Raw genomic sequence first — 26,894 nt, 5'->3', positions numbered from 1 at the left:
CTCCTGAAAAGCAGAGGATTCCCAGATGGTGGGGGGTGGGGGCAGCCTCTGCTGCAAACAGGGCACACACTGTGTGACAGGAAAATCTGTGCGTGTCGCTGCAGCTCCCAGCTGTCCACTGTTCAAAGCTAAAGACAGCTTCTGCCATTTCAAGGCGCTATTTATAAGTATCCCTGCAAAGTACCAGAAGGAGCAGAGACATAGCCTGGAACTGGGCACTGGCTGCCAGCAGGAGTCCAAACTGGCACAACTTTCTCCTGGGGGTCTTTCGTTTCATGCTACTGAGGTGAGCCTGCCACCAGTAACTGCTGTTTACTCCTGTCCTCCTCAGTGGTGGCCCACCTTGTGGAGACTGGCACTGGAGGTCTCCAGGTGCACAGAAGCAGAAGCCTGACACAGCATTGGCTTTGCTGTTAAGTCTTGACACATTTCCTTCCTCTTTTGTTTTTGTTTATATGTTCTCAACAAAATGAATTTAGACTGTGGAGGGCAAAACAAGAGCCAAGGCCCACATTTTCCCACTGCAAGATGAGTAAGAAACTTATTCTCATACCAGAATAGCCACCACAAATACCTCGTAATGGTTGACATGAGAGCTTCTTTCTCCAGTAGCTGCATTTCCCAGAGCTTCTTGTGATTTCTTGGCTAAGAATACTCTCTCATTCAGTGAAAACAGACTCATTCTCTAGAGATATGCTTTTGAACGCCAGTAAAGAATAATTTTAAAATACTTTACTTGTGGTTCTAGCATATTTTCAGCATAAAAGACAGCAAGTTAACATCTGAAAAGCATCTTCTCTCTCTAACATCATCTGGCCTCCCATCTCACATGGAAAATGACACCCATTGCCCAAAACCAAGGCATTTTCAACTAAGCGTTACAGAGACCAATTACTGTTTATCAATAATACTAAATATTTCAATTGATAATTACTTGGACAAACACCACATTAGAATAAGACTTCTGAGGAAGTAATTGATACAATGAAGTTGGGTTCAATAAAAACATGGTGATTCCCTTTAGACATATACACACTGTCCTTGTCATTATAAATGAAAAATATTGGTACACAAGTCATCCTGTATGAACTGAGGCACTTGAGCCTTTTGCTAAAGAAAAACCTGAAATGAATCTTGGGTGGATCAGAAGTGCTTGAATTTAGAACTTAGCATTACCATGTCCACTCCTTCTTACACCTGCTGTATAGATTGTAATATTCAGCTTATTCAGTTATGACCACTATAATTATATACAATAGCGAACACATACAAACAGAACACAAAAATTAACTTTTCTAGAATTCTACCCCTGTTCCTTACAAAAACTCCCTATGCAAGCCTTTCTTCGTTCAGTGAAGGGAGAATCATTCAATTAAATGTTGTTAGTCTGGTAAACCCCATCTGTTGTTCAGGTATTAAAATACCAGGTAATATTCCAGCTTAGTATAAGCTCAGAGAGAAGGGTTTATTAAACCATTATTTTGTAAAGACTGAAAAATAAATAAAAAAAAAAGCAGGGGGTGGTGGGGTGGTGTGGGAGGGGTGGGGTGTTGGTCACTAATTAAACACATATATATTGAAAAAATACATACATCTTTTATCTGTGGATGCATCACAGAATTTAGCCTGAGATGGATTCCATTGACTGAGAATCCTTTCAAAAATAAAATTAAAGCTGCTTTTGACCAACTGTTTTCAGCACCAAAGTCCAAAGCATAAGTCATAAGACACACATTACTCAAATGCAGCTGAAAGTACACTGCCCCAACGAGCCATGTTTTGGAAGATGTACAGACACACCTTCCTCAGCCAGTCCTGAGTAACCAGGCATGCGTAGAGACATCAGGTTTCTCAATCATGCTGACCAAGGAATGTTTTCCATCTCAGCTATTATGTCAGTGATGGAAATTAGAGTGGCAGCAGCATCCTTAAACTGAAGAGTGCATTTCTGAAACTCACAAAACCTGAAGGCATTTCCCTTCAGCCTCAGTGTGGCAGCCCTTGGCAGAACCTGAAGAAAGCAAACGCCAGGCAACACGCATCCGTCCTTGACACATCCTGACCAGAGGTGGAAGCAGCACCTGTGGAAGAGTCTTATAACCCCCAAGCCAAGTTTTCAGTGCAGCAGTTCTGGCTCAGAGAGAAACGTCAGAATTAACCAGAATAAACAATTCCAAATACATAGCTGGATGTTCCACTATAAATACGAACGTTCAGCTATTTAACACTTTATAAACGTGTGTTTAGCAACTGAGCTTTTTGATATCTCATTTTTTTATCAAGCTACCTTCTAAGCCCAAAAGCAAAGATAATGGAGGATCAGCATTAGTTCCTCCAAGGGAAAGCAAAAGAGAACAAAATACATTCTTGCACATTTGGTATGCATATTTTTGGGAGTTATACAACTTTAGTTTTGCAAAGCAATTTTCTGAACTTTCACTGACAAACAAATCTGATCTGAAAAAATCTTACATCAGCAGGGTTCGTTTGCAGATGTTATTTGTGCCATTTATTTATCAAAAATAACTAGAAAATGTTTTTAAAACATCATTCCAGGCTGCACAAATAGGAATGTGACATGGGCTGTCTATTTTACTTATACTGTTTCACTGCTTCGTATTCTGAGCAAACAGAGAGGCTATTTTCCCCAGGGGTTCAGGAGGGCAAACTATTTCATTTCTTCAGAAAATTGTTTCTCTGGATTTCAATCTTTTTAGCTAGATATGACAAAATATAATATCAAGAACACTTATGCTTTTTATCTGCTCTCTTTCAAGGCATAAATAATAGATCAGTATATATTTAAGTCAGGTGACCAAGTTTTATTTCTGAAATCAAATGAGCATTTTGCAATTTTTAAATGATGCTGTATATTTTCACTACAGCATCATTATGCCTTTAAAATGCTTTAAAAAGACTAATTTATAAGCATGAAGTGATTTTGAAGATATTTCACTAGTGTTAATAATACCTCACTCAGGTAGCATTCAATTTTCTGAATCCTTGGGTTAATGAGGCAAATAAATCAAAATTAAATTGGCCTAGGGAAAAAAAAATCAAACAAAATTGCATCTATTACTTTATACATTCTGAGACTCCTTCAGTTCACTGTTCACAATGGCAAACAATATTCCAACACTCAGAATCATTACACTTACTCAGAATCTGAGATTAATCTCACAATCTGAGATTTAAAATCAAATAGATCAGACTTCATGAATAGACAAACATAACACCTTATTATGATGTATCAGGAGTATCCACAAGATGTTGTGCACAGCCTTAGCCAAGTACTTTCCATTAAGTGTCCATAATTTCAGCTGTCTACCATTTCTTCAATAATTCAACCATTTCCTTCCAGGAGGATTTTACAATTGCAAACTGCTAGGTTTTTGCTTTTAAGATAAGCCTTAAAAAGAAAATACATTCTGCAACCAGGCTATCATTCACCATTTTAAAAAAAGCCCCCAAATCACATAGATGTAGGCAAATAGCTGAAACAAACAAAAATCCTAGCATTTCTGAAAAATAAATACTTCTACTCATACTGCTACAGTAGGAATTGTGGAAAAAATATTACCTTCACCCCTTTCTCTAAAATATGAGAGAAAGGAAATATTTTATAGATCCTATAAAAAGGATCCTGCTGTTGGAGAATACCAGTATTGTCAGCTCTTTTAAAAAAGTGGTTAATAATATACATACAGAAAACTAAAGTGGCCGAAGTTGTTACCAGAAGTAATAAATTCAGCATGAGCAAATAACAATCAACAAATACTGACACACAATGAGCAGCTGCCATTGTTATCCTCTTATTAGTTGCAGTCAAGTATCAAATGCATTTCTCTACCCAGAGCCACCTACCTGCACAGGGCAGCCTTTCAGCCTAAGGAACTTGCTATGAACACAGAGCCTCAGCTGAAAAACAAACTTCCTGCTGAGCTGTCATCACCTGCTAAGTCAGCAGCATAGACTCAAGGCTTCCATACACGCAGTATTTACATTTTTAATGGAAAGCACTGCAGAAAAGTAGGTTGGGTGGTTGTTTCCAAAGTAAATTACTACTGGCTATTAGCATTTTCAATTTAATGACAGTAAAAAACCCCAACTCTACTTTTTTGCGTATTTTAAAGGAGTTAAAGCCCTTAAGTGGCACAGGCCAAAAGCAACAAGAAACAAAACAAAACCACGTTTGCGCATTGTCCCCAGGTGGCACCTTCCTTGTGGATCTGCAAAACAATTTGTATGGTTAAGAGCTTGCTTAGGAGCAAGTTATATGGTGATCTAATAAATTTGTTTTGATTTTACTCCCTGGGGACAAACAACACTGCTATAGCTACTTGCTAGAAAACAGTGAGCAGAAAAAGACACCCTTCCATTGCATTAGAAAAGCTTTTCATTTTATCCATCTATATAAGAAGTGCATATGCACAGCAATAGAGCAACCTCCACAGGCAGGAATTAAAAGACAAAGCCAGTCTAGCAAAAGCACCCCTCTGCTCATGGCAGGTTTGGAAGGGAGTGGCCCCATTCAGTCCCTGTTCCACCTCAGCCACTGGGGTGAGCTGCCTTTTGTGCCCTAGAATGGCCAAATGGTATTGGGGATTCACATTTTTGACAGCTTAAAGAAAGCCATTCCTAAAGGTGTTGATTTCACCTCTATATAGAACAAAAGAAGCACTTCCCCAGCTCCTGAATTAAAGTTCAGTGCCAAACTCTGGCACACCAACACTGCTCAGTGCTTGGCTGCTGAGGAGGAAGGTATTTTACAACATGAAGTTCTACTTCAAATTATTCCTTCACATTTAGGTTGTGACAGACAACACTGACAGAGTCACCTTTCACTGGTTACTCAGTTGCTTGCTCAGAATGACACAGTAATTTTATTGTGACTCTTAGTCCACAGAACAGAAACTACAATTGCTATCAGCCCTCTCAAGGCCTTATGCTCTTTGGCAAGGAGTCCTGATTTGTGTTTTTACAGCATTACCAGGTGGTAGTTGTGCACTATAATTATCCAAATAATTTATAAAACGAGTGAGAAAAAACATCTGGAAATAAACCAAATGCATCTTGATCTGCTAAGGAAAAAGATGAAACATTACTGGGATACCTAAAAACAGCCTCTTAAATCAGTGTGTGATGCACTTCTGAGATGCTCTGATGTTCTGAAAGGCACTTAAAAGCATGTGAACTTGCATTATTACCATGCACAGAACCAACTCATGAATATTATCATGGGAGCAACATGAATGCAGTGACATGTCAACTGCCTGCAGGATCAGGCTTTGGCCATAAATTAGAATATGGAATTTAGATTACATTAGAACACTACAAAAATGTTTAAAGAAACTTCTCAGAAAAAAGGTATTGTAAAAGCCAACAGCATCAGACTCCTTTTTACCACTAAACCAATGTAAAAAGCTGAGATCCATTTGAAAACACTAATCCGTAAATCAGAAAGTCCCCAGAGATTAATTTCTGCACTTACACTATTTGCAAAAAATATTTAACTTAAAGGCATCCCTTTTTTCCTGAAATAATTGCTTGCAAGATGATAACTAAAACACAATCTGAAGTGTAGTAAAGGTAATTGCTGCACTTACTGCTCGTGTCATGTTGATGTATTACTACGTATCAAAGGTCACAGTTCTGTACTCATACATTATCAAATTTGAAAGAGCAATATTCCAATCTGACCAACCTTTAAACTGCCCAGAATCTGTGTGAAAATGGATGTGGGCTAACTTGGATTTAGAAAAAAACCAACCCAAAACGAACCCGTGTTTCGGAGGGGTCAATCAAGCCAGACTGACAGGGTTGTGTGTCACTTCTGTGCATCTAATACCCTCTTAGATTATCAATGAGGTGCAGTACACTGATCACAAGCTAAAGCAGCTGTGCTAATGAAAATGAAACAGTCTGAAAAAATTAGGTAATACAGGCCTGTGACACAGGGCAGTACCTTGTGGACAATGATGGAAGAATAAGGACATAAATCACCATTTAGATACAATAAAACCTGCAATACCCACACTGAAACATCTATGGAATCGTGGGCCAAAGTCAGCGGCCTCACAGCTCCACAATTCTCTCTGAAGCTGCCACATATTTTCAGTCCTGAGTCAAGGCAGGTTTTCCCTGCCTCTACTTCAGCTCAAACAAAATTCTGCAGTCCTGTGCCAGCCTGACCTTTGAGGATGGAGAGCTGGCTGCTCATGCCATGAGCCAGGAGTTCTCACAATTGCTTGGAGCACAGACAAATGGGTCTTATCAGAAACTACTCAACCTTGAAGAACTTTCTTCTCCTTCATATGCCAGTCCAACTGCACTAAAGAGGCAGGGGCCCCCTCATCCTTGTTTGGTAACATGTGGGGTCCTTAAAAACACCCAAATAACTACAAAACTCAAGTTGATTGAGCACAACCAGCAGAGAAGGAACTATTAAAGAGAATTATCACCTTAAATCATCAATTAAGCTCGGGTAAATAAATAGATTCTTCATAATCTGTTTTTTCCTTGAAAAGTTACATACACAGCAAAGACAGCATATATTCAAACAACAAGCTATGCAATTTAATTTCATATGCTTTAAAATTTGCTTCATTTGGTAAAATAGTAAATTTCAAAAGGGGAGCACAAGTTCAAATATTTTCTCAATTACAAGCAAAAAAGCTAAGAGAAATTTCAGGAAGTCTATTAGAGCCTAAGAATTCACACTAATTAATGTTTGTGCCATTGATTTTAATGGAATTTCAACTGCAGGTGATGTATAGTCAAGGCTACAGCTAGGATTAAAATAATACTTCTGATTAAAGATAATATTTATAGTACATAAACACACATATCCTTTACTAATGCAACAAGGCTATTACAATAGCATCTATAAATATACAGGATCTCCTGTTTAAATAAAAGCTCAATATACAAAAAAATACAAGTACAAACATTCCTAAAGAAATAACAACTTTCACATTTCCTTTAAAACATCATTCAAAATCGTTTTCTTGAAATGAATTTTCTTGGTGGTTTTGTAAAATGTTTTTGAGTGGTGAACAAGTCAAAATTAAGTTTCGTCAACTGAGCAGAACTCCTTGAAGTGATGCAAGGAATTAGAGGGCAGATCACTTGAGAAGAGCTGGAAGGTCTTTGTTGCTTCAGTTTTCTACAAATCCAGCTTCTCTATTTTCATTGAGGCAGCAAAATGGAGAGAAAAAGAGAGAAAGAATGATTATTTCAATATAAGTTACAAATTTAGAGATGACTTTGAACTTACAAATTGAACACCCAAAATTGTCAGTTCTCCAGTATCTGCACCCCTTGTTTTCTCCTATATCTGATTATCTCGGGATTTTGCTGCTTGTATTCTTCTCTGGGAGTTGCAATCTCCCTTTTGCAAATTATTTTTGTCACACAACCAAAGCAGAATACATGATTTCACAGTGGCAAAGGCTTACGAAGCCCTCCTGAAAAACATTAGTAAATGTTCACTGAAAATCTTGGCAGTACAATGCTACACATACAGTGGCAGTCCTGAAATAGCTTCATTCCACAGTGACTACTGTGAGAAATAACCAGTATTACAAGACTTGGTCAGGACATCCCCTTCTAACCAAAAATTTAAGTCATGATAAATTGATTTTATGCAGCCTTGAAAGTTATATTATGATACAGTGCTTTAGATTTTTCACTGCTGCAAAGTTAAATAATCTATCGAGAATCTTTGAAGTATTTGCTTTAATCTCAAAACCCCATGGTTTGGGAACAAATTATTGTATAATCAATACATTTCATTTTAAAGCCCTTCTCACTATCCTGCCTATCATATACCTCTCTAGGTCTTATTCTTCATAGAATCACAGAATCGTTATTCTTCCAGAGAAAAGATTGAATGTGACCTGACAAGACCCCAGAGAGGTCCACAAATCAAAAGCAACGGTGAAGTCAAATTCCTTGAGACTTGTGATCTTAAGGGACAACTCAATTTCTTACTTTTTAAATGCTGGAGGGTAGCAGTTCCTATTATTAAAAACTATTGTAGCTTATTCTATTTGTTATGTAAACAAACCTCTGGTAAAAACCCAAGGCTAAAAAATCCCCACCTACTAAGGATGCCATTCTTTTCCTCCGAGCACCAAGAATCCAAAGCAGCAAGTAAACTGAATTTCAGACTCCCAGACAATCTCTACTAGGACACCTTTCTGATGGAAGTTTACAGTTTGTCCTCTGACAGCAACTTTGGTGCATTACCACACACCAGGACCTGGAGCCAACAACCCTATGCCAGTCAACCCCATCAGCTGTAATTCCTTGCCTTCATCACCTTTCACAAACCTGAGACAGATGAATTCCACCTAGAGACTACACCATAGAAGAGAGGAGCACTGCCAAAGACCAGTAATCATTTCACAATCATTTCAAAACTTTCTGACAACACTCAAAAATCTGTCACTCATATACTGCCATTAAATACATTCTTAAGCAATTATAAGAAATCAACATGTCATCAATCAAACACAATCCACTCTGGTCATGGAGCAATCTTTTATTGCCCTCTCATTCTCCAGCTTCATTTTAAATCTAATCCCTCCTGCAAGGCTATTTGTCCAAATTATTAGGAACTTTCAAACTTCCAGTCCTTATTCATGAAAAACTTACTCTCCTCCTAACGTTTATGCACTTGATGTATCTGCAGACTTTTTTAAAAATTAGCTTGTATTAGGGTTTTCTGTACAGTCTCCTTCAGAGGCTCCCTACACCAGCAATGTGGACAGAGCTGCATTTTACCAGTTCTAGAAGGGAACTGAAACATGAGATGCTGACATCTGAGGTATTAACTTTTAACCATGTGACTGGACAGGAAAGAACATCTTAGAGATTAGGGTAAAAAAAGTGAACTAAACAAAAAACAGTCTGTTAGACATATAAGGCAATGAAAGCCTAAAGATTTTGCTTGAGAACATTCAGTGAATTGCTCAAACGATTATTTGCCAAAGACACAAAATGAATCTTCAAGGTTATTGTTCTAGAGCAACATTCACTGACAGGACATTCCTTACCCCACAAACAGTTTTCCTCATTGTAGAATACCTAACAAAACCTCACTGCAAAAGCAGAATAAATAAGGAGAAGCAGTTTATTCAAAAGCTTCTTTATGTACAGTACACCTGTACTGAATGCGTTTAGACTTCACAAAAATTAGAGACTTTTTAAGTTTTTTATAGCAGACTTAGCTGTTGAATAATGAGTTTCCTCTAGCCTACTCACTCCTCCAGCACAAATCCACAAGTGCACAGATGTTGCTAAGTTCAGAACCATGTACCAAAAAAGAAGAGTTTCTCCTTATCTTTGAAAGTTAAAAATGTTTATATGCCACTCACAATAGCTAGACAGCTTTTTTCTACCAAGTTATTGTCATATGCTTACTCTGGAATTAACTCTAAAAAGCAAACAAGTTTCTCCAATATGATTCCTTGTCAATTCCACCCTTATTATTTCTGATGTAAGAACATGATATTAACCTGAGTTATGTACTGTCATGTGGTAACAGCCAAATATTATTACATTTTCTGAAAAAATCTCTTCAAGATGATCTTTTTTATCTCTCAATTAAGACTTCGTTCTACAAGGAAAAAACATTATCCCTTCCCTCCCCCCAATATTCCACTCTGTCATTCTTTTAAGTCCTTCCACTGGCTTCTACTCATGCACCACATGGGGTACAATCTTCTTGACTTCAAGGCAACCATACCCACTCTTAGTTACTTGCTTTTGATAATCTCTAGACCATTCCTAAACCATCAGCTTTTTGCATTATCTTCATGTGCCATTCCTTGGGAGCTTCTTTTTCCTCCATGTAGGCTAAACAGATTTCTTGAGAAATTGTCATACCAAGATTCCACTAAATGTTTTAATTCTGTCAAAATGTCCAAAGGAATAAACTGTGTTCTCCTTGAGAAAAAGTATTAGAATTTGAAATAGTATTGCCTTTTTAACCCATTTCTAAAGTAAAATTTAAATTTAACCACCTCATTTCATTTTGTTTTGAACTAGAACACTCATTTGTCTTTTTTACACGGAGTTTTTACACAGCCAAGAAAACTCCTCCCTAATTTATAAACTCTAAGTGAATAAAAGACATCTCTGGGGTTATTCACAATATTCCAGATCAAGAAAAACACTGCACCACAAAGCTTGCTAATTATTACTTCACTATCCCACTCAGTTTTGGTTTTCATCCCAGCCACAGAAAGAAATGGGGCTCCCATGACATTGTAAAGCCTGGTCCTGTGAGAAATCTCAGTACTTTTGAAAAAAAATTGAGATTTGAATACATGCCAAGAAGTCAGAAGACAACAAAACATGGAACCACACTACTTCTGTAATTTTTTCTCCCTCTACTTTCTTCCATTTCCTCATTATTAAAAATGAAACTGCAACTAGACTAAATATGACAACTGCTGTACATTTTTTGTCTACATACTCCTACTTCCAAGGAGTTTTTCTGGTGTTACATAGACGTGACTAAGTGTGGTTACTGGTGTTAATTTACAGGTATTTTTGGATTCAATTCCTGTTGGACAGGTGCCTTTTAATATTGCCACACTTATGGTACATAGAAGCCAAGAAGCAACTGCTGCAGAAACAGAATCCTCTTCCCATATTCATACCAGGACTGGGGCACCCACACTTGGCAGGAGAAACATGTGAATGCTTACTGTAAACTGAGAAAAACTCAGTCCATAATGGTCATATGTATCATCATGAGCCTGAATTCACCCACAAATTAACCCTGTGCCTTCATTTACTAGAGCTGCTTTAAAATCCTGAAAAATTAGAAAGTTAAAAATAGATTTTTCTCTACCAAAATTCTAGGACATCCTTAACATAATCTTCAAGCCTTCTGAAGCAGTTAATGGAAATGACCGCTCAGACACTTTAAGTATGAAAGTCTTCCAGGACAATTCCATCATGCACTTAAAACAGACTTAAATCTCCCTGTGCTCAAAAGTTAGGTATCATTAGGTCACAAAGGAGGTTTTCACATTCTAAAAAGTATTTGTTTTCACATCAGGTTGACTGTTTCTACTTGATCCTTCAGTGATATACGAAACAAAAAAGTACCAATTGCCTGTGTGGAAAGTTGCTCATGTCAGTTAAGAATCTTGGAAGAAATAATACCCTATCCCCCCTTCAAATACTAAGTCTCCTTTTCCAAAAAAAATTCATATTCCCAAAATCCTAAGAAATATCAGTTTCTTTGGCAAAAGTAGGACATGTGAAAATATACATGTCTCAGACTAATGAAAACATTTTTAATACATAGGTCCAATGTCAACAGTTTTCTCAGTCAATTCTATAGATATATGCATTACAGCTCAGCCACTACTTGTCATGGAAAAGACCTGAAATTACAACAGACCAGATACTTCAGATGCACATTTTTAAAAGGAAGTAATATCTGTGCCTAGAGTAACCTTTAGTTCTGAACTGACAGCAATTCATGCCCTTATCTCCCATATGATGTATCAGCATATCAAATTTTACTTGTTTTTAGTGCTTATAATGTAAGTACATGCAACAAATTACTGTGCTAAATTACTCACATGGTCTGTGATTTTTTCCTCTCCAAAGAAATAAGCCTTTAAGCAGATAAATCCGTGAAGCACAAAATGCAGTGTAGAGATTAACAACTTATAAAATAATAAGTAAGCTTTGCCTCCTTTCAGGCAAAATTATTTTAATTTTATATAAACTTTGTAACCCAAAATACTTCCTCTAAAAGTATTAAAAAATAAACTCCCCTATCACCTTGTAACCCTGTACTTTTCCCATACTCTAAGACATGTTTTGAAAAGGGACTGTTTCCTTTGCATTCCCAACTAAGATAGTCACACACAAAATGCTAATTGTTCATATAAGTATAGACAAACACCTATGAGTACTCCTTTAATCACATGCCTACATTCTGTCTATTAAGACTAGTCATTAAAATATTAATTGCAGTTTACACAGTGAAGCAGAAAGAAAAATTCTCCTTAATCTAAATACAGACTGCACTTGGTTCTGACTGATGCAAGGCTGAATTTCTAAACTATCCCCAAAGAATCAGAAAATAAAGCATGTATTTGAAAAAGAAAATTAATCATTGTTGTTCATGTAGTAATTATGTCTTGTATAAAGACATGGATACTAAGGTCACATTTAGAAACATGCTTTCCTTGTAGAGGATTCAAACTACTGAGACTGAGGGGGTTTGCTGTCTTTACAGTGTAAAAACCATTTCCCCTTGGAACCAAGACATTAGATTAAAAGCAGTTTTGAAATTTCTTCTCTCTCTGTAGTGAGGTACACAACACTGCACAAAATAAAACTTTTATCAGAAGTATTACTAAATCACCCAAGTCACATATAGTTCAGCATTTATTTCTAAAAAAATCTGACCGACTTAGGTACCTCACAGACATAAGAAAACTTCTAATCCAGGATCCCAGATGTTACATTTAACAGGAAGTGTCCTTAGCTTAAAAAGCAATGCAACTTAAAAAAAATTACATATTCAGTAATCCAGCAGCAAATATTCATTGCAACTGTAACATTAAATAGTATCAACAAGCTTTAGGTACAGTTAGGAAAGCCTTTTGGCAAATGCACATGTGCTTCCCCTTTCCATCAGGGATCTATTTCTAGTCTATCAAAGCCACCTTAGCTACAAGTAGACATGTTCTTTTTAAGGTGGCACAATCCTGCTGAACTTGCACAAAGTAACTGTAGAATAGCTGCATACAGCAGAACATGAATTCTCTTCAGTTTTAGGAATCACAAAGCAAGTATTGCTGCTAGACATCTTTATTTTTCCTTTAACAAAATACACAAAGGCACAAAATTCACTTATATCTTGTCATTATTGTACAGGTATAAATAGTGCTTTGTATTCAAGTACAATCAAGTGCAGAGACTTTTTATATTTTATGTAAACACAAAACAGTTTTGCATGTAGGTGCCTCTGGTTCATCTGCAACGCAAACACCAAAGGAGATGCCTTTTATCCAAGTGCCATTTAACTGAAATCTGTCAAAAAGTTAGACAATGAGTAACATTAACACCACTGCAATGACACTTCCATATGCTTAATCACATGTCGGATGACACTTTAGCTTGTAAACATCTGTGTATTAAACATGTACTCAATTCATTTTAACAGGGCAGCATTAAAAAGCATCTTAAGTTCACTAGACCAAACTTACTAGGTCAGATGCCATCACTAATTGCTCTTTATGTGTGGCAGCTAAAGAGATGTCGAATTGTAAGTCACCTCAGCAAAGCTTGTACTTTCAAAGTTTTAAATATGCAAGCTAAACAAGGGCTACAACTGTTAGACTTCAACCAACTACACATTCTATGTGTTAACTTAAAGACACATGCTTCATTTACAACACCCACTTTTACACATAGCTTTGACACACTGTGGCAGTTGAGGCAGTTTAAGCCCAAGCAAGATTTTTAAGTTGTACCATTAAAAAAAAGCTCACCTGAATAGTAACAACAGGCATGAACAAAGCTAAAAACTAGCTACAGAAGGCACTTGAAGTATTTTATTCTGCTTTTATTAAAGATTCTTCACTTTGTTCAGCTGAAGCAGACTCTAAAATAGCCTCTTCAGTGGCTGAAATGTTTTCTGCTTCTTCTTTTTCAACTTCTTCAGCTAGCTTATCATTTAGATGCTCTGAACTTGGTGCTTTATCATCTGTGTCATTTGTCTCAATGAGCTCAGTCACATCATCTCCAGATTCTGTGAAAAGAAAAATGACAAAATAACCATTTCCAGGAATTAAGAGGCAGCTAACATCTTTAAAAAGCAAACAAAACATTCTGCAATCACATACACGTTTTGACTAGTAACTACATAATGTTCTCAACTCATAAAAACTAATTTTTCTAAGACATTCACAGGTAAAACAATTAAAATTTAAGGGAAAAAATATGCTATGGAAAAGAGCTTGGCTACCACTAAGAAAATACTAAGTATTATTTGCATATGTTCACCCTCAATAGAAGCTTTCTAAGCTTGTTTACTAAACTGAGACCTTAGAAACACATGATGGTAATTCAGTTTCTTTGTGTTTGGTAGTATCAGTTTCAACAATTGTTTAAAATTTTTTTATGAGGGTTCAATCTGTACACAAATTAAAAGACTGTGCTTGATGAAAACTACTTTAAATTTAAGGAGTCTGATAATCAGGAGTAAAAAAAAAAAATTAAAAAATATATCAAACCATCTTATGAAAATTATTATCTATTCTGTCTTCCCAGGGCTAGTGTAGGAAGGTTGCACAGGAGTGAGTATACTTACTCTTCATCCAGGATGGGAGGTTTTTTTAATAAATTTTTAAGACTGAAAACATTTAAGTACTGCCTCTAAAGAAGTAAACTCTAGCTTCACAATAGGACCTCAGTAGCATATGAGAAGAGTCATATTTTGAAGTAAGCATAAACACTGAGAAACTGAACATAGTATTGCACTAAATGACACAAAGGTACTGTAGAATGCTATTACTGATGGCAGTTGATTTATTGACTAGTATTACTCAAAACTATACAGTACTAATGCATACTGTGAAGACAAACATTGTGCAGAACTGATGCAAAGTTACACCTCAAAAATGTTAGCCTTATCAAATGTCTCTAACTTCATGGAGTGGTTTGGGTTAGAAGCAACCTTAAAGATCAATCTAGTTCCAGTGTTCCCCTACACCAAGTTCCTCAAAGCCTTATCCAACCGGGCCTTGAAAACTTCCAGGGATGGGGCAGCCACAGCTTTTTGGGCAGCCTGTTACAGTGTCTCATCCGTTTTCACAGTGAAAAATTTCTTCCCAATACCTAATCTAAATCTACTCTTTCAGTTCATATCCACTCTGCCTTGTCCCATCATTACTTTTACACTCTTCTATAATGTCCTTCTCCAGCTTTCTGGAGGCCCCTTTAGATCCTGGAAGGTGCTCTACGGTCTCCCCAGAGCCTTCTCTTCTCCAGGCTGTAGAGCCCCAACCCTCCTAGCCTGTCATCACAGGACAGGTGCTCCAGCCCTCTGACCATGTTTGTGGCCCTCCTCCAGACTTCCTCCAAAAGGAGAATGTCCTTCTTATGCCAGGGGCCTGTTGTGGTTTAAACCAGTCTGCAACTGGGTTGCAGACCAAACACTTGCTTACTCCCCACTCACCCTCCTGCCACCCTGCTGGGATAGGGAGGAGAATCACAAAAAAATTTAACTCCCCGAGTTAAAATTAGAACAGTTTAATAATTTAACAAATTAAAATAGTAATGACTACAACAAAAATAATTTTTAAGCAGGGGGGAGGGAGGAAAAGAAAAAAAGTTAAACATATGTGATGCCAAATACAAAGGCAGGACATGGTTGGCTTTCTGGGCTGCAATCACACATTGCCAGGTCATGCTGAGATTCTTGCCAACCACATACCTCTCCACAGGGCAGCTCTCAGTTCATTCTCTGCTCAGCCTGTACTTGTGCTTGGGATTGTCTTGATCCAGATGCAGGACCTTAGCATGACCTCACTGAACTTCATGAAGTTCACAGTCCCACCTCTCAAACTTCTCAAGGTCCTCTTGGGTGGAACCCCTCCCCTGCACCACACAGCTCAGCATCATCAGCAAACCTGCTGAAGGTGTGCTCAAGCCCAGTGTCCATGCTCCTGACAAAGATATTGAGCAGCACTGGTCCCAAAACCAACCTCTCAGGAAAACAGTGTCAGTCAAGTGCCGTGTGCTCATGTTGATCAAAACATGTTGGGTGTCTAAAAGTCATCCCACTGCTTCAGGCTGATACAGAATTCAAGCAGAGCTGGAAGTTTTAGAACCACTGCTCTGGCTTCTTGGCCCATGACTGAGTAGAGGAGCTGCTGCACACCCCTGTCCAGCAGACCTTGCACAAATGCCATCTGTCATCAAGAACTTAAGACCCCACTTTCCACACAAAGCTCTACCTAACTAGTTCCAGGCTTCATCTCAGACTGCTCAGGGCACTGCCCAGCTTCTCAATCTTTTATTTTAGCAAGTCTGCAGCTGACTCATTTCCTGCTCTCTTAACCACAGGCTGTTCAACCTGCCCTAGCTTCTTATTCCAAAGTTTTTCAACCCTCCTATTTCTGCCCAAGTAAATCAATGTTCCCAGTTACTTTCCAGGCCATCCCACTCTCTCCTCCTGCTCTTCAATTTCCATCTTGATCCCATCGCTGGCTGTGCTCCATCTTTATCTCCCAACTGTCAGTTTTCTTTCTGTCTCATCTCTGCATTTTTTTCTTCATCCTCGAATTCTATGAATAAGTTTGTGCATTTTCCTGCTCCAACTCCTCCGCACTTGAGTTACATTCCTTTATTACTGCTTTTCAGGCTAGAGTCAAAGAAAGTACAGGATGCAAGAAGAGGCAGCTCTATGCCCTCTCAACTCATTTGCAGCATAGCCCAACCATTGCCTATTTACAGAGTTCCAGTCCTGCAGTCTTCAACTGAGGCATGCTTAGCACTCTGCAGCAGTGACTTGTTCTTACTCTGACAGAGGTAAAAAAGGACTGTTTGCTCAGTTTGATTAGAAGGATGCCAAGCATTTATAACATCACTGATGTAAGACCCAGGGATAATCACAGCGTATGGAGACACTGCTTATAAAAAAAAATTGTCAGGTACTTTATGACTTTTCCCTTCAGTATGTTCTTGGTTAAACTTATAGAAGCTCTAGAAATTCCCCAGAAAATACAGTAATACAATTTACATGGAAAATTTTGGTCTTTTAATTCCATCTGAAAAAGTTACAAGAAACTAAAGAGTAGCCCTTTTAAATGAGTAGCCACGGCATTCAGAGTAAGTGATGCTAACTAACCATAAACATGATTAGTCTTCATTAAAAATATATAGCAATTCCATTTTAAATACAGCAATTAACAGAAAGCTTGCCTAAAGTCAACTTGATTTAAATACTGCATGAATAAAGTCATTTTAAGAGCAGCAGCCAACAAGTGAAAGCTCTGACTATAAGCTTATAAAGATGACAAAAGAAAATTTAAGTGCCCTTGATGAGGAATACTTAATCCATCATTTAACCAAAGAATTTAGCTTCACCCACAGCAATGACCTAACAGCAAACACAGCCCTATGCTTACTGCATATTTAAGAGCTGCAACAATGCAACCTTAAAAAACCTGCTTCTGGCACAGAAGTTTTTCCCCCAACACTCCTGCTTAATGCTTAGTACTTAGTATATGCACTTGACGTTCTAAGAAGTCAGTCTCTTCCTCTTGTTGCAGAGTATTTCACTGAGTAACCAATGAAATCACAATACTGCATCATTATTAAATTAAGTAGAAAATGTCTGTTAAATGGGAATTCACAAAAATGGTGTAATCACTCTAAAATACAGTTGCTTGTGCTTTCAAGCAGACTCGGGACAAGCTTTCTTTACTACTACAGCTCCCCTTTAAGATAGATTTTCACATAGTGCCACATGTCTGAAGTATTTTTAAAGAACATGTGTCTCACAGTAATCTTTTAATGGCTCTGATATCAGAGAAAGCTATTGTGAAGCCTTTGAAACAAGTCAGGAGATCATTTTCTCTTTATCACATTATTTTGATGTTTCTTTGAGCTATATAGCTATGGTATAATGAATTATAGATAAGAGTTGTACTCTCCTGTGTTGTCAGCATTGTGGTGAAGTTGGTTTCCTGACATTAATGTTTGTCTACATTTAAGTGAAGATATTCTCTATTCATGACAGAAGCTATTTTACTGTGGTGAACCAAACCCAGAGCTCTACCTCAATGATAGCTTTTTACCTTAAACTTACAATCAAGGAATGTGTTCATTTATTAATAAAACCCAACTGCAGGTAAGCAGTTATGTTTCATATTACAGCTGTATTAGAAAAAGTGATTTACTGAAAATATTTTCTCATTCAGAAGAGATTCCTTTGTGGCAAGTCACAGGCACTGGCCTCCTCTATGTCAACAAGACATTTCTCAGAGTTATGTAAAATACAAGACATAGTCTATTTCTGGCTGCTTAGCAATTATCACAACAGAACAGTTTCTATAATCTTGGAGAATAAATATTCAGAAAAGATCAGCTATTTAACCTAGAAAACCAAAAGTCTGCATAGTACTTATTTCTTCTGCCTCTTCTGCAAAATTTCCCCATATACTTCTATCAGGAAAAGACAACTGGGCAGTGAGGCTCACAGTTCTTTTCCAGCAGCAGCACATTAGTACAAGACCATACCAGAAAAAACCAAGTAATTCTCATTATTAAAGGTAAATTGGTATAACCACATTTACTACAATAAATCCATCCCATTTTTCTGCTGAAATGTTCGATAAAATTCTGCTTCAATAAAAAGCAAGTTATCTCACAGTTTTCATTCCTACATCTGAAATGCATAATGGCAATCTCACAGCAATTCATCAGATTTTACATTTTTTACAACATCTATAGACTGACTCAGCAGCTCAGACCCATTACAGGCATAGTTTCATAATAATTTCTTTCAATGATAATATCAGATTAATTAGCAAGCACCTCTCCTTACCTCTCTCTAAAAACCTGAAGTAATGGATAATATTCAGAAGCCTGTGAGGCACATGCCTCCAAGCAGTGTATCCTTCTTTAAGAACCTCTCTATTTGAATCAGACAGGAGGAAACAAGCATACTTTTAAAGCTCCTAGTAACAAAGTATGTCTTTTTCTGCAAGAATCTTCTAAGTTCAAAAGTCCAAGAAGCTACTAATCTACCCTTCCCTTGCTAAAAAGACAACTCTATAATTTAAGGGCAAATGAAGTATTTTTATTGTCTCAGTTTCATCCATTTGATTCCAGTCCTACTTTCATGCCAATAACACCCCTTTTACTGAGGTAAGAGTGCACTAAGGCACAGGACAAGAAACCAAGTTTTCACTACAATGAACCCTCAATGAAGCCATGCCCAGAGACTGTCACCATTAAATATGGCTTCCCTATCGGTTTTGTGCAGCCTTCTCATGCCAGAAAGTAAAGCCCAAAGTTACTTTGTACTCCTTGTTAAAAATAATCAAGCAGAAGCACTCTATAAAGCACTCTGACAGTTTCCCACAGTTGGGGTATTTCTAGCCTAAATCTCAGGGCTGCACATTATCTGATAGTTTTCCCCCTTAAACTAACATTAAGTCCCATCAAGCACTCAACAGCACATCTAACTGGAGATCGTTCGGTTTGAAATTAGGATTTCTGGAGTTTTTTGTAACACTGCATCTTCCTGTTGGCTGTACACCAGATGCCTACTGTATCTGTAGACTATAAAATGTCTCAAAAGGAACTATGTTAAATTAAAATTGACAATTTGTCTTTGAACTACCTGAAATTAAACAAGGCAGTTTTACTAGATTTTCCTGCCCTGAGGAAAAGAGCAAAAGGAACAAAGGCAGAAATTCCAACACACCTCAACCAAATGACTGGCCAAACACAGTGAAAGTTAACTACTTTGGGACACACTCCCTCCTTAACTATTTCTGTAATTTACAGTGCTTTTTTCTATCAGTTTGTCTGTAACATTAGAGTGAAAATTGTTATACCATCATTTGCACAAGATAATGACAAACATGAAATTTGAGGGTACAGGAAATAAGATGCCACTATCAACAACCTAAGCCAGGAGCAGAGACAAGAACTGAAAAAAAAAAAAAAAAAAAAAAAACCAAACTGCACTTACTATGAAGACAGAATAAACTGTACTATTTCAACTGGAATGGACCAACAACGATTATCTAGACCAACTGCCTACCCAACTGGGGGTTGATCAAAAGCTAAAGCACGTTAAGGGCACTGACCAAATGCCTTTAACACTGACAGACTTCTGTCATTGATCACCTCAGCAGGAATCCTGTTTGAGTACTTCAGCTGTTGTCATTCTTATAAGAAAACTTAGCTCAAAAGAGAGCTAGATGACGGTGAATTTCAGCAGACATTTAAAAAACAGCAAACTGCATGAGATTAGTACTTACCTTGTGTCTCTTCAGTCTCCTGGGGCTTTCTCTCTCTAGGTTCTAGAGGCTCACTTTCAGATGGCAATTCTGTAGTTCGCTTTTTTTCAAAACTGAAGTCCGGAAGTCGTGGAGCTTGAGGTCTAGTTTTTCTTGCAGGATTCAGGAAGAAGCAGTAGGCACACCTAAATGCTATACCACAAAGCACACCCAGTAAGCAGCTTCACTAATTAATTAACTTCACATTTCACCTTTATTCTTACCCTATATTCTGATGGTTCAAAATACTAAAACCAGAGTGACTATGAGTACCAGAGAATACCTCCGCCAAATTTACACAAGTTGTTCTATACAGGTCCTTTTTTAAATTCAGCAGACATTTGTTTTTTACAAACCTGCTTGCTTTCAGCTCTGCTGAAGTGAGTACTGCCCAATACTGTGAAAGATTTGACCAAAATGAACAAAATAAGGCAATTCAGTAGCACCAGATGTTGCCACATGGCGTTGTTCTATTCTATCCTACAAAAGAATTATGTTGGCAGATGATTTCTTCCCTCCCCTTAAGATGTCACTTTCCTCACACTCTGAGTAAGGAGACGTTAGGAATTCCATAAAGCGTGTCTCACTCTGCCTTTTGAGGAGCGTTCTGCTCCAGTGATGCTAATTAAGAAAATGCAGTTTTGTTTTGCAGAAGTAGTGGACACCATTTAATATTTAAATAACTCTTTTTGTCCTCCCCAGTCTCACCAAGACAAGGGGGGAAGTGGCAATTTCTGGTAGAGCTGAGTTGTAAACTCCTAAGAACTAAGACAACATACAGAATACATATCTTTGGTTCCATAGGAATCTTTCTTTTATTCTCAAATGCAGTATATTTACTTATAAAAATAAAACAAAATTAAATAGAAGATTTATCTAGGAATCTCTAGTTTCTTAAGCATCAGGGTTACACTTGTGGTAGAAAGCAGGCAAAATACAACATCTGTGTTCAATAAAGAGCTGTGTCTGTCTTAAGTTATTGTCAGCCATAAATTCACATATAGGCCCCTAGGGCTTGTTCCCACTCTTTTTCCGATATGTGCCCCAAGATCTTCTTGCCAAAGGAAAATTCAGTTTAAGTTCTGGTAAAAAGAGGTACACTTTAATATCAGATAGTTTCTCAACATAAAACCCTTCTGAGAACCATTCATAGCCAGTAGCAATGCTCAGGGATGTATTGGAGGAAGCTTATTTCTACTGAATAGTTTTCTGCACATAAAACTCATGACCTGAAGGTCACAATAAAGTACTTCTCTACATCTTGAAATAAATCTTAAGATACAGAGAAATAAGCTACCAAAAAATGTTCCCACATAAAGTGGTACTTCACAACGTCACCTAAGTACTCAGCTGCAACCAAAATAAAGTATGATGCATGTTTGTTATGAAACATAAGCCAAGTAATAGAGTCTAAAAAAAGATTAGCTCTTACCTATGTATTCAAACTCCTCCTTCAAGGCCATACCATTGTGAGAAAAACATTGCTGACATATAAGGGCATACCTAGAAAACATGCATAATACATAGTTACATACCTTTAAGTAATAACACACTGAAGGGAGATGTACTTTACCTTACCTATTGACTAATACCTTAGATCTTTTTTTCCCAAAACATGATTTCCACAATGAAATTATTACCCCTGAAAGCAAACTGTATCTGTAGATTAAATAATACTTTTTGAAGTTGGTTTAACCACAGTGAAATACTATCAGCTACACTTTAAACTACGGTTAAACATACTTTTAGTATCATCAGTGTCAGAAAATAACATCCAAATTAAGCCTTTACTTCACTGGAATACAGTTAATATGAAAACCATAGTAAACACATTAAGTTCTTATACGTTTGGACAGTTCTGAAGGCAATCTGAAGCATTTACAACTGATATAAAGCTGAAGGGCTGAGGCAAATCATGTCTTTTTTCTTAGTTTAAAATGTAAGTCCTTCACCCACTTGAGCACAGATCTTTCTTCGTATCACACAGCTAATACTACTCAGAGCAGGGGTTAGTTTTGCCCAAATATTACCAGTTTCCCTGCAAAGATATTTCGAGTAAAGTACTGAGAAAGAGCTATTTCTCAATTATGAAAATTTTGGACAAGTTCATTTACAATTCTTTTAACTTTGACATGGCTTAAATAAAAAGGTTCCTCTCTCTTAAGTGTTTTGGTATTTCTTAAAGAACATTTTACCTGTTCTGAGGACCATCACCAACCAGATATTCAATAACTCTATCCACAACTCCTCTTTCTCGAGGAAGAACAGGTCTTGCCAAAGGAGGGCCTGGAGGATGAAGACCTAGAACATGAATTACATCAAAATTATTTTCCACCATATAAATACATATTTTATTGTGTGTGCTACTGTAACAAAATAATTGCATCTACTTAATGTACATGGGCATATTTCTTAGTCCACTAGGAAGGCTGTAAGATTCTTCAACCCACCATAGTCCAAAATTCCTCTTCTGCTCCTTTAGCTTGTAATTTTATTAAATCACTCCATTTTTACACCTTGGACATGTAATTAAATTTATAATTTCTAAAGAACTTAATGTATCAATAGTATTAAATTAATAACAAATAGACGCTTTTTAAGAAAGAACAGCTTAACTGAGTTCTCTTCATATACACTCAACTCTGCAAAGTTACACTTGTGGTTTATAACAATAAATCTGCCAAAATCAATGACAACAGTAGAAGGACTAGGATCAAGGCAACCTGGTCTACTGGAAGGTGTCCTGTCCATGGCATGGGGGTTTCAAATAGATTATCTTTAAGACCCCTTAAAATCCAAACCATTCTAGGATTTTATGAAGATGTCACCACACAAGTACCCCCTGGCTTCTGTGTAATTACAATACTACATGAGCATGCCCTCAGTGTGCATTGAGACTATACATTAAACCTGTTCAGCTGTTTGTCATTTTGGTAATACCACATTTAACAAGTTGGATACTTTCAGATTTATGCTTAGTCAAAGAAGCCAGAAGGCCACTATAAAGATACTATTTCCTCCATGTATTTAACAAACTACTATCAAAATAAAACTCCTTAAAGAACAGGTAAGAGCAATAGTTGGCTCTTTTTCACCTCTTCATCCAGCAGTTAAACCAGAACACTGGCACAAATTTCTCATTCCACGAAGTTTTAAAACGTCTAGCCCATTGTACAAGACCACTGCAAACTACCATTTTGCATTTATATACCTCTGAGTTATGTCAACTTTCTCTTGCAGTCTTAAAACAGCATAAGCCAGGCCTAAAGTAACAAACTCAAGTCTGAATCATTCCAATGCAACAATTCAAGTAACTAAGTATCTTAGGGATGAAACATTTTGCATTTAAACACTGGAAATATCATGTTACAGTACTTTCAACAAACAGTCCAGAGGGTAAGATAATGCAGCCCTTGGGGGAAGAAAGGGGAACACTTAAATGTGGAGAGTCTTGCTACAGAGTGGCTGCATAGAAAAGGCCACGATGCTATGCAGCTGGTTAGAATTTAGACATCAAGGTCGGAATGCAACAACAGGATGTACATCCTGCTTATGTGATAAGTTGTAGCTGCAAGATAAGGGAACTGAAGGACATGATAAGGAACTTGTGGTTGTTGCTAAGAGATGTGTGTAGTACTTAGGTAAGAATGTAGGCACCAATAAAAATGTTTGCTTTGTGCATATGTATGAGCTAATTACTGTCTGTGTAAGTATGATAACTTTGGAAGCAATAAACTGAGACTTGCTGACCATGATAGCATGAGGCTTGTCTTCCGCGGCTCCGACACTTAAAATCTACGCACATAAGAGCTTTAGGAATTACATTCAAAGTCCACAAACACAACTAAACAATGTTCAAGAGTGACAATGAACCAGCTTTTCAGAACTCTCCAACAGGACGAAATGGTCAGCTTCAAGCCATTCGAACACAAAACTGTGACACGTTGCAAGTAAGACTCAGTTTAAACCATTGACAAAATTACTTTTAAAAATGAAAAAGTTCTATGCAAGCTCAAGATGGCTAAGGTGGTTAGACAAACAAAAAATCAGCTAGTATTAGCAGGTTTCATACTGAGAAAAGCATATAGCAATCTGAAGCCCTGTACTAAGTTTATATAATTTATGGGAATGAAATACTTCAGGCACAAAAAGAGACCAGTATTTTCCCTGATACTCAACCTACACCTCCCTGACTCAGCTTTGTGCATTTCTTCGGGCACTGTCACTGGTCACCAGAGTGAAGAGATCGATGCCTGTCCCTCTGCTTCCCCTCATGAGGATGGTGAAAAACACCATGAGGTCTCCCTTCAGTCTCCTCCTCTTCAGGCTGAACAAATCAAGCATCTCAGCCTCTCCTCATAAATCTTCATCTCCAGACCATGAGGCAAAGACAACACAGCAAGTCTTATATTCAATAACCTAATCCAAGATGGGCTTGATGATTAAATACAGCATTAAAAGTTACTGCCAGCAAATGACCATTTCAAGCCTCCTACCTTTTAATCTTCACAGACAGAAGCAACAAAGGAAAAAGTAACTAAGGGCAGAGTGTACTACATTGTGGTAAACCTCATGCTCAGTGCCACAGACAGCTAACTTCCATCCTCTATGGCAAATGTTAAACATTGTAGGATTCAAATATTTTCACCAGTGACCTCTTGTAGTGCTACACATAGAACAAGACTAATTTTGACATTAAGGCTGCACTATTTCTAACAGCACATCTTTCAAGACACATCTTGTCAATATTGGATATTTGACCTAAGTGGACTGTCCTAATCTTTAGGAGCACGAGAAAACCCTTTCAAAAAATACTGCAATTTACAACCAACCAGTTAAGTACAAAAAAGCTCCATACTCAACACGAATGTTTTTAAAATAGGCCTTATTTTCACAAAGAGAAATGAATTCAGGAGATATCAGTTAATGCATTTCCAAGTTACCCCTGTATTCTGTCCTCAAGTAGGAATCTAGACCAAGTAAATTGTCACAGCAGCAAGACAGAACAAATTCAGTGCAATATAAGCTGAATTCTGCTAAAGTTGTTCAAAGTAGAGGTCAGGCAAAATTCATTTCCTAGAGCTTTACAAAAACCTGAAAGATCCAATACTTCCATCAAAAAAAAGGTACTGCTACAACCTGCAATAAAATTAAAGCTCTAGAATAATTTTGTGAATACCTGGTTTACACTCAAATGTTTACTTAGGCCTTTATTCAGAAGACTGAGTTTTCATACAACTTGTGAATCACCAATATATGAAGTTTCCAGAAGTCAATAAACAAGGTAAAAAATTGAATAAAGTTACCAAGAATGAAACATCACAACACACTCCGACAACAACTTCAATTACCCACCTACTAATAACTCAAACCAACCATCTTGGTTCTCATGCTGTTATGGACACCAGTAATTAATACAAACATCAAAAGCAATCATTGTAGAAAGACTGGTCATTTTTGCAAAGCTTGGCAAACTCTCAACTACCTGCTGGTTATTAATTTTCAAACATATGGGAGCTCTGTGGTAATACACATTAAATTGATTCTCCCCTACAAAATATAGTATAATGAAAATGAATTATTAATCTCCTGTAAAACAGAGATAATTAAGGTTATTCATATTTGTTGCAGGCCATGTATAAACTTAGATACCATATTATTCTTACAGATCGTGAATTTACATTCTTTTAACTACAGCTACATGACTGAGATTTTATATGCCTAGAAGGTTTGGAGAAATTCAAGAAAAAAAAGAGTTCTTCCATATTAAGTGACATTGCAGTGCCTCCCACTCTTATCCATGGCAAAGCTATGTGTTTGGTCAAAATACCCATTATTTAGTGGAGGAAAGAGTGCCTATAAGGCATTATCACAGAAACTACATTAAAAATTTTAAATCACAAGCTCTGCAACTGTCCTTTCAAACAAGTCAGTTACTTTATTTTCCTTCTTCTTTTAAAGCATTTATGCAGTAAAGGCTGAATTTCATCCAGCTTATTCAATGTGTCTGAATCTTCTCCTAAGAACAAAGCTATTATACAGCTGATATTTTATTGTACAGTCAGCTTCCTTAAATAAGAGCAAGTAATTTTAAACTCATAATGGAATTTTTGGTAATCAGACAGGAGTAAATGTGGTTTGTAACCAAATGACCAATTTCCTGGTGCAAGGAGCTAATTTCTGGTACTTCAAGATAATCAAGACTTACTAATAACTTGTCTTTACAGTTCACTTCAGGGATAAAAACAATTTTAGCAGCTTCATAACACAGGTAAAGAATTACTAACAACAAATAAGGCTTAATGGACTCTACAGAGAAGGGAGATCACAACTTTCCATGACAAGTTTATTCCACTACACTAAACAACAGGAAAAGGCATTTTAACATTCAGCTTCCCAAGGTCTTAGAGAGAAGGTGTCAATATATTATCTACAGCTTTACTTTTTGATTGTATCATGGAAGTTAGGAAGGAAGGACAGACAGTTGGTAAGACTTCAAGTAAAAATCAGGAACACAGTGCAGAGAAAAATACACTTGATCCCTGTATCTAGAGCAAAGAACTACTCATTACACTGATGCTCATGAGATTCTTGGCAAGTTGGGCCCCTTCTATTTTCAAGACAGCATTTCATCTCCTTTGCCATGTGATCCAACTTGTCAAACATCCCATAAGGAATGAAAGGCCTGGCACAAACCCATACACAGTTTTACCATCTATAGGGAAAATGAGAACAGTGCTTCCTACATAAAACTCAAATTTTGCAATCCTTCCAATACAATTCAGTTCATATTCTATTTATAAAAAGTCCATTCCATCTGAACATCAAGTAAGA

The 26,894-nt window shown here is 37.2% G+C and overlaps 2 protein-coding genes across 5 annotated transcripts in view; both read right to left on the bottom strand.

The window, feature by feature from the left end:
• ATP5MC3 (ATP synthase membrane subunit c locus 3) overlaps positions 1 to 26,894 on the bottom strand; it is a 356,405-nt gene that overhangs the window by 240,223 nt on the left and 89,288 nt on the right. The gene's annotated exons all lie outside the window — the stretch shown is intronic.
• LNPK (lunapark, ER junction formation factor) overlaps positions 6,555 to 26,894 on the bottom strand; it is a 47,659-nt gene continuing 27,319 nt past the window's right edge. For 2 of the 4 annotated variants that reach the window (XM_066322761.1, XM_066322762.1), the window contains exons 10-13: positions 22,256 to 22,361; positions 21,493 to 21,563; positions 20,043 to 20,213; positions 12,834 to 13,792 (exon numbers count right to left, since the gene is read on the bottom strand). In XM_066322761.1, coding sequence (XP_066178858.1) covers positions 13,596 to 13,792; positions 20,043 to 20,213; positions 21,493 to 21,563; positions 22,256 to 22,361 — 545 coding nt within the window. In that variant the 3' untranslated portion in view covers positions 12,834 to 13,595. Of the gene's footprint in view, positions 7,183 to 12,833; positions 13,793 to 20,042; positions 20,214 to 21,492; positions 21,564 to 22,255; positions 22,362 to 26,894 lie in introns of those variants that run through there. The other 2 variants (XR_010743998.1, XR_010743997.1) reach the window with 2 other exon arrangements.

This window comes from Sylvia atricapilla, chromosome 7, assembly GCF_009819655.1.
Source record: "Sylvia atricapilla isolate bSylAtr1 chromosome 7, bSylAtr1.pri, whole genome shotgun sequence".
Taxonomy (NCBI): Eukaryota; Metazoa; Chordata; class Aves; order Passeriformes; family Sylviidae; genus Sylvia; species Sylvia atricapilla.
The sequence above is the reverse complement of the archived record's forward strand: the minus strand, read 5'-3'. Positions and strand labels throughout refer to the sequence as shown.